General features: G+C 40.4%; 1 protein-coding gene across 1 annotated transcript; it reads left to right on the forward strand.

Annotated features, from left to right (window-relative positions):
- The first annotated feature begins 724 nt into the window (after nucleotides 1-724).
- LOC127299281 (uncharacterized) lies at nucleotides 725-5,421 on the forward strand. Its single transcript, XM_051329227.2, has 3 exons — nucleotides 725-1,016; nucleotides 1,139-1,358; nucleotides 4,994-5,421. The coding sequence occupies exons 1-3, from the start codon at nucleotides 814-816 to the stop codon at nucleotides 5,207-5,209; spliced, it is 639 nt and encodes a 212-aa protein (XP_051185187.1). The 5' UTR covers nucleotides 725-813; the 3' UTR covers nucleotides 5,210-5,421.
- Nucleotides 5,422-8,615: the final 3,194 nt, after the last annotated feature.

Raw genomic sequence — 8,615 nt, forward strand, 5'->3', positions numbered from 1 at the left:
AGGTCGGGAGTGAATCAGGATCCACTAGCCGAAGCCGCGTTCCTTTCTTCCACTTCTTCTCCTCTCACCTCTGAATTTTATATTCTCCCACCACCTACCTAGGGTACGACCCCTCTTACACCTCAACCACCTAACCTATTGAAGGCGTCCTCCAGTTCCTGGACGAGCTCCTCATGGTGATCGAGCTCCTGTATCCGAGGTCTGGGAAACTATGAGTAACTGGTCTGGAAGGGCAAGAAACTATTTGACAACAGTGGAAATGAAGCTACTGGAGGCTGCAATCAAGCGGGAGCTTCGCAAAATCTACTTTATTGGAGAGGGGTAGCGTCTGTATTAGCGATATGCATTGAAAATATTGTAACTTTTTTGACCAAGTGTGGTAGTTAATCGGGAAAATACCTAGTAATCGGACTTTCGGACTGATTAATCGGGCTAAAGGATTAACACAAGAGATTAATGGTAATCGACACGGTCAAGCCCCTAGTAGCGATTAATCGGCCTAGTAATCGTTGAATCGGTCTAGTTTTTGAACAGTGGTTATATCATAGTGCGGGTGAAGTTGTAGCCTTCTTGACGTTGTATCGACCGCGTATATGATTCTATTTTTTTTCTCAAAAATAGGAAATTAGAGTAGCAGGAAATTACGAGCGTGACCTGGAGCTTCTGGAAGGCCATGACTAAAACACCCACAACTACCCCCTTCCTGTCAAGGAGTTCCCGAGTTCGCTCCCACAAAAAGAACGCATCGAGTCTTCCCCCTTCTCAATTCTCTACCAATCCATCCATCTAAAAAAAATTCTCTAGCAATCAGCGATGGCGTGGGCGACGAGGTTCTTGTCGGCGGTGTGCTTCTTCGCGGCGGGCGTCCTCTTCGCCCCGGACGTCCTGCTCGGCGCCCGCTCCGGCTCCGGCGCCACCGCCGTCACGGCCGCCAAGGTGTCCCACCTCCTCTGCTTCGCCACCTCCTGGGGCGCCGCGCTCTGGGCTACCTTCATCGGCGGGATCATCATGTTCAAGTAATCACATACTTCCCTCCACCTCTCCAAACCCCACCTTTTCCCTCCTCCACGCTTCTCATGATTCTTCCCCAATTCAAGAACGAATTTTCTTTGATTCCATCTTGTTGGATCTTTTCAAGGAACCTGCCGAGGCACCAGTTCGGGAACCTCCAGGGGAAGATGTTCCCGGCCTACTTCACGCTCATCTCCGCCTGCGCCGCCATCTCCGTCGCCGCCTTCGCCTACCTCCACCCGTGGAAGGCCGCGTCCGCCGTCGAGCGCTACCAGCTCGGGTTCCTCATCTCCGCGCTCGGCTTCAACCTCTCCAACCTGCTGGTCTTCACCCCCATGACCATCGAGGTGAGCGCTCTTCCTCCTACCGGCAGAGACTAGCCGTTTTGGGGTGTGAAAGACAAACCGAGATTTATACAACTTGCAACAAACTAGAATTGGTAGACTTCAGAAAAAATAATATTGATATTGGCCACATTGGTTGCAAAACACATGCACGATGAGCCCCATATATGTATAACATGCTTCACATCGGAACTAACTAGACCAAAATATATACTTACTAATTGCCCATAGCGGTCAGCCTTCAAAGAGTCTAAGGATCTTCCTCAACTGCATCTGTTCTTTTTCATAAAAGTGCGTGCATGATTTCGTACCTCCGCCGTTGCTTTCTCACCCTAGGAAATCTCTTTTTGCTAAATTCCCTGCAAGAAAAAAAAATGTTAGATCCACCATCTGTAAACTTGAATAATCTAATGTTATTTACTGTTGTTGCTCGTGTACACAATTGATTGCGTGAGTTGTAACTTGTACCAGAGATTACTAGTTTTTTATTGCATGCTCTGAAGTATACATACTCAGCAACCTAGTAGAATCGTTTGTTAAATGCACTATGATATAAACTGAGCCGATAAGGAGCAAGTTCAGTTTGCAAGATTTTTCTTATATTGCGGATAGGCCATAAAATTTGCCAGTGGATTCCTGGCTATTGATGTACTGGATCTGCAAAATTTTATTTTTGTTTGCAATTTTGATTCTGTGGGTTGGTATACTGGATAATAACTGGTCAACAAGGAACATGTCATATTATTGCTTTTGGTTATTTGCATTACTTCAACCAAATATTTGATCTAGGCGTGTAGCTTAATGCTAAATGCTAGTCTAAAGCTATATTTTCATGCATTTTGTAATACGCAGCCTACTGATATACTCTAACCCCAATTTTGCCACCTCATTATGCTTCCTGTGATATGGTACTTATTTTTAAAGCCAATTTTGATGCAAATATGCCTTGTATAATGTATGGCATAATGGCAGGATATAAAACTGTTCTTGAAATTGAATAGTCTAACATTATGGTTGAACAGCTTTGTTCATTACATGTTATAATAATGGTGCAGTTTGGTACTTAATGTAGACCTGTGGGTGCACCAACCAAATGGCTGGAGTACTTTTGCAGTTGCATGCTATATATACTCAGTAGCACAGTATAATCGTTTGTTGAATGTAACATCATGTAAGCTGAGCTGATAATGAGCACCTTTATTTTTCAAGATTTTCTTATAGATTGATAGAGTAGTGACATACTTAGGGCATAATTTTGGCCTAGGCTTTGTTTAGTGTTAGAAGGATGCAGTTTGGTTGCAAACCTTTATTTTGGGCAGTCTCTTGATTCTATGGGACGGCATATCGGATAATGACTAGTAAAAAACAGCTGTTATTTTATTGCTTTTGGTCATTTCACCAAAATTGAGTTGCAACTTAATGCCAAATGTTAGTCTAAATCTGAACTTCTCATGAAATCATGCTCTCTGTAAAATGCTGCTCATTGCTATAATCTAAGCCTGCTTCTCACGTAGTTATGCTTTCTATAATATATGATACTTACATTTGGTGCAAATATGCCATCTATAATGTATGATGTTATAATATGAAACTGATCTCTAAATTGGTTGTTTAACATTGATGTTGCATAGCTTCTTATATATATTTACCAATTAGAGCCCCCTTTTAAGTCTCCACATTGATTTTAGGAAGCTATCTAAAAATAACCTTCAGACCTGAATTCTGTGGTTGTGATCTGACGTGGGATAGAGTTTTAATTAAATCCGGCATGTCTTAAGTTCCTGAAAGTTTACAAGGTATAAACAATGGTTCCATTTTCTCACATCATCATCTAGAGGTGCAACGTCATACCATATATGGTCCATATGTGAGACATGCAAAACAAAGTCACCTAACAACCATACAAATTCTTATTACATCAACAATGGTGCAAAACAAGTTACTAATGCATACACGCTGAGCTTAGAAAAGGTATACAAATGCATACACTGATACACATGCATGACCTACCAATCATGAATTCTTCTACTCCCCCGAGTCAATTAAAAGGGATCGGGGGAGTATATTTTTTCTGTTTTCTCGGCAACCTATATGACTATATGTGTGTTTATGCTTAAGGAAGTTGTACATCGCTATAGGTACGTCCATACGTGACTCTTTTTCCTAAAAACTTACTACCTGCATGCAGTAACAAATCATGTATGCATACATACTGTACCAATCTGCATGGAAAATCAGGCAGGTATATCTGTAACATGCATTTTATGCGATTATTTTTTATTTCAAAATTCAATAAAGTTAGTTCAAAACATAGTTTCAAGTTCACATCCTGGATTAGTAACATTGGTAACCACAAAATTACTAACATGGCTCAAGCGACCATTAAATTCAGAGTTGCTAAACAAATTTAAGATTACAATTAATCCCTTGTTTTCATAAGTTATATCGGATGTACTGTACAGATAACAATATAGGTCACCTACAATTAAGAACGTCAAACAGTGGGGGAAAATAGTAACCGAGAAAGAGTCACTTGCTCATGTGTGGACACATAGACATCTCAATGCCACATGCTGAACTCATGTTCCCTGTTTTAATGAATGGTTAATATATTAAGTTCATGCAGCAGTTGTCGGTAAGTTTACGGCTAATCTAATGATCAAATTGAGGTGTTATTTCATGTCAAATTGAGGTGTCTATGTGTGAAACCATCAAATATAGCAATCCTATATGCATAAACGTGGGGCTATATTGAAGTCAGTGTGAATGGATGGAGGAGTTATATTGAAGTCATCGTGAATGGATGGACTATTTTGACAACGCTAGTTTTGGTAGATAAAGTAATGCATAAAGTTCAAAAAATAGAAAGATTATGTGCTTCTTAATAAGATCCACTGTATGTCCATGTCAAATTGGCCTTAAAACCAATACAATTGTCTACTCTATATATCTAGCTCATGAGAATGTGAGGGTTGATCACTATTTGTTAATTAAACAGTACTTTACGGGTGCAGTTTCGGTACTTATCATAGACCTGTGGGTGCACCAACTAAGTGGCTGTAATTCTTTGACTGCCCTGAAAAAAAAGGGTGCCACTTCACAAACAACATAGTATTAGCTGGTCCAGTTGTATAGTTATTATGCTGTGATGAAAATTGTTTACTTACCAAAACAAATGATTTACTTTTGTACTGAAACTAAAAAGAACTCCAAATTTCAATTAAGTGGTTTGAGTTCTTGAATTTGAGAACACAACGATAAGAATCCAAAAAAGTCGAGTCAGTTCCTTTTGTCCGACTCATGGACTAGTCGCACTGCTAGTCGCAAAAAATAGTCTTGACAAGGCAAGTACCAGCTCATAGACTTTTTGTCAGTCGTGATTAGTCGAGTGATGCATCTTACAATTGCAGTGTGGTTTCCTGACTTGCATGACTGTTGAGAGAGCAATGTCATATGTAGTAGCACTAAATTCTGTTTCAGTCAGCAATTACTAGTACTTGGATAAAGTAGAAGGTGCTTATTTCCCTGCAAACTAAAGTAAATGAGGATTATACTTGGATAAATTAGAAGGTGCTTATTTCCCTGCACTTTCCTGGTATATGCAGCTGCTTGAACTATTTGTATGCTTCTCATTGTAGATGATGAAGAAGAGGCACAAGATCGAGAGAGAACTAAGCATTGGTGACGAGGTCGGGTGGTCAAAGAATGTCAAGTCGGCGAAGAGCAACCCTACCCTCGCCGCGATGAACAAGAAGTTCGGGATGATCCACGGGCTCTCGTCGCTGGCTAACATCATGTCGTTCGGCAGCCTGGCCATGCACTCATGGTACCTTGCCAGCAAGCTTGAGCTGTGATATGTGCAAACACCCATGGCTTCACCGTGACCCCGTTAAATATCTGGTGGCGTAGTGATGTGCCTATGCTCAAATTAAAACAATGGATTCATGTCATGAGGTTGTGAGCATATATAATTATATTGACTTGGCTTTGAATTGTTGTACCTGAAAGAAGCTGCAGAATCCATGTAATACTCTCCGATTTATTTCTCTGAAGGAGTTCAGAATCAGGGGGCCTGGTCTGTGCTGTCTATGCTGTTCAGAAAGCAATGGCTGGTTTTCATTGCCTCGTATCACTTGGATTTACTCCTAGTTCCCAGTTTAGCTAAAAGAGGGATTTGTCTTTCTTACAGCCGAACAATTAATAATTCATGGGGAATTCGTATTTCTGGGAACAATGGGAGACTGGAGCTGAAGATGACTGACCGACCATTGCAGTCATCGAGTAATAGTACCTTGGGCCATTTATTCGCCTGAAGTTCGTACATATTGTTGTATCTTAATTCATGTTCTAGGACTACAATGAGGAGTTTACTCCATGTACTAGCATTATTGTTTGTTTAGTTTAAGCTCCTAGTCTCACCTTTCACTGCCTCAAACACTCAACTCTATGAGTTGGGGACATGAAGACCTTGAGAGAGAACCATAATTTTGCAATGTTGGTAGGCTTTTACTATGTTACACTACACCAACCCTGAATGTAGTACGCCTCATTGCTTAGTTGTTCAGTAGGAGTAAACAAGATGTATCTAAGGAGAAAACTAAGCACATTAATCCTAGTATGTAGTTTGAACTTTTAAAAGCAGACGTCTAGCGTAGTATGTGTTGTTATCCATGCCTAAGCCATCTTTTCATTATAGATCTTAACTTCCTTCAACCTTTTTGTGTGGCATAATTACTTTTCCAAGCATTCAGCGTATTATGTGTTTCATACATCGTTATTTTGAACATTAATCATATGCCAAATATCTTAGTTTCAGTTCAAAATCCATGTAGTCTGTCTGGAGGAGCGGGTCCTTAATTCCTTATTCTGTTCTTGTTTGTTCTACTTCTCTGAATCCCGATTGAACTGTGGTTTTTCTTCCATTTGATTTGATCTTGAGAAGACAATTGATGTTCTTCCATCTGATCCTGAGCCCGTTTATTATTGACCCCAGCTTAACCGTTCATTTTGGATGTTGACTGCTACAAGTGTTAAACTTGAAGAGGTTTTTTTTCTGATAAAGAGCGCTTTATTACTTAAAGTTTAACCATTACACCCGGCCTCTTAAACTCCAAGAGTGGATTGTTTTGTCCATTAACTTGTATGGGAATCACCAGTAACTGAGTAGGAAGGCTTTACATATCATCAATGTCTTTTGCACTTGCATAAGATGCAGTTGCTTATTGGGTGATTTTGTGCCCGCAGTGGGCCACTCTATCTAAAAATACCTTCCCTGAAGAAGCAACATCGAGATCGAGAACTATTGAAAGCATAACCTCATGAAGATAGTTTACTGGATCATAATGGATGTTGGCACATCTGATCAAGATGGTGATGCTCAATTTAGACATCAATGGGAACAAAAGAGAGAATCCATACCTCAAATGAATAGTGGACAAGCACCGGTAGCAGTACAGTTGGAGACGAGTTAGCATGACTACAGGTTCCAAATTGTATGGACGTGCAGATATGGCCATCTTTTTCAGTATGATTCGAGCTGATGATACCAATCTGAACTGTGGAGAACATGGCAGGTATATGGTGGTATTCAGAAACCGAACTCTAGCGCTGGTGTAAAATCTCAATGAGTACTAGGTACTTGCTTGCAATGTCCCTGTGTGCCTACTTGGTTATGTGGTGTTTGCTAATTGGTGGGCTCTGGAGTTGAACTGATTACTGTACACTTATAACACATGAATTTATAATGTCCATTATTGGCGTATCATAATGGTATTCTTATCCAAGTTACTGGTTATGCATTAGCTGTATATGTGTCACTCAATGGCTTGCTATTTATTTTTTTGAGCAAGAACTGTAAGGCTTGCGCCCCACAGCATTTTATTGATCAAATAACCACACAAAAAATATTTACAGGGAAAAAAGAAGAAACTAAGAAAATTAAACAAGAGACTCAATCCAAAGCTTGAAACTATCAACATGCTTATCCTTCACCCTATGCACATGCATATAGGCCTCATGAATGAATCTTCTCTTCCAACCCCTGAAAGATGGCATGATTCCTTGGAAAATTGCTTCATATCTCTGTTTCCAAATGTGCCATGCAGCAAGGAAAACCACCTCAGTGAAAAAAGGGTTGAGGAACTTCTTCTTAGCAAGGCCATGCTTCATTTCTCTGTTTCCAAATGGCTTGCTATTTATTGCTAGCCTCAGAGCTAACGAATAAAACCAATGGGTTCAGTCTCTTGTTTATAGTGTATTTTTTCACTAGTAAGTAATGATAAAGATTAGATTAGTGAAGGACTTACACAGCAGCTCCGCCCCTAGATGTTTGCTAATGCTAATTCATAACCATGCACTATTACTTCGAGTGTAGTATTTCCGAAGTATTGGGAGTGATGTTTTGACTATTAGGTGCATATGCTTCCTTTATTTCTCTTCAAAAAAATCGAAGTATGTTATACATAAACATAGTAGCTTCACTGCATTGCACATAATTTCCACTTCAGTCAGATCATCTATTTGTTTATACAGTAAAATACTTTTGATAAATCAGTAGCAAAAAGTAACAAATATCAGCAGAAGAAGAAAAATGTGAATGTGATGCACGATCAGTCACTCTCGTCACATTCTTTTGTTTACCAACTGAAGAAACTAAAAAGTGAAAACAGAAAGGCCGATGTCTATTGAGTTTGCACACATAGTTGGGAGTCTATAAACAAAGGGATTTCAATTATTTCTTTTGTTTCTCAATTTTCAATCATTTTTTTTTTTGATTTGTGAATCAAACTGTTGTGTGCAGAATTACGGATACATCTTGTCTGTAAAAAATTCCCGACTTTCTTGAGAATGTAAGGGCACATTTGGTAGGTCGCGGGTCCTTTGGCCCGTATCTAGGGAGACGGAAATTAGTTGAGTGGTTGCCCGGGCTCCCCCCGAATTGTGGCCCCCATGGTTCTTAAAGCTCCTCCGGGCCAAGCCCGGAAGGAACGGCCAAATCGGTCGTTTTCAGTGAGCCACCCTCGTTTCGCGAAAAATCAAGAACACAACATTTTCATGGAGCCATCGGTAGGGATGGTGCGAGCTTGCGCGAAACGAAGAAACAACATTAGTACGAACTCGGTCCCTGCCTACGAATTTTCGTCACCGTATTTAGTGGTGGCACACTCGCCGTGAAATCCAAATCCCCCGTTTCCCCCTCTTCGAGCTCCCCCACCCTTCAAAATCTACCGACATGGCGGGAAGATTCCTCACTAGGTAGGT

The sequence above is a fragment of the Lolium perenne genome, chromosome 5 (assembly GCF_019359855.2).
Source record: "Lolium perenne isolate Kyuss_39 chromosome 5, Kyuss_2.0, whole genome shotgun sequence".
Taxonomy (NCBI): Eukaryota; Viridiplantae; Streptophyta; class Magnoliopsida; order Poales; family Poaceae; genus Lolium; species Lolium perenne.

Excerpts from the sequence above, each read along its gene's own strand:
- LOC127299281 (XM_051329227.2), top strand. The coding sequence starts at position 814 with ATGGCGTGGGCGACGAGGTTCTTGTCGGCGGTGTGCTTCTTCGCGGCG. Across the intron at positions 1,017-1,138 it reads GGCGGGATCATCATGTTCAA|GAACCTGCCGAGGCACCAGT; the intron begins GTAATCACATAC and ends GATCTTTTCAAG. Across the intron at positions 1,359-4,993 it reads TCACCCCCATGACCATCGAG|ATGATGAAGAAGAGGCACAA; the intron begins GTGAGCGCTCTT and ends TTCTCATTGTAG.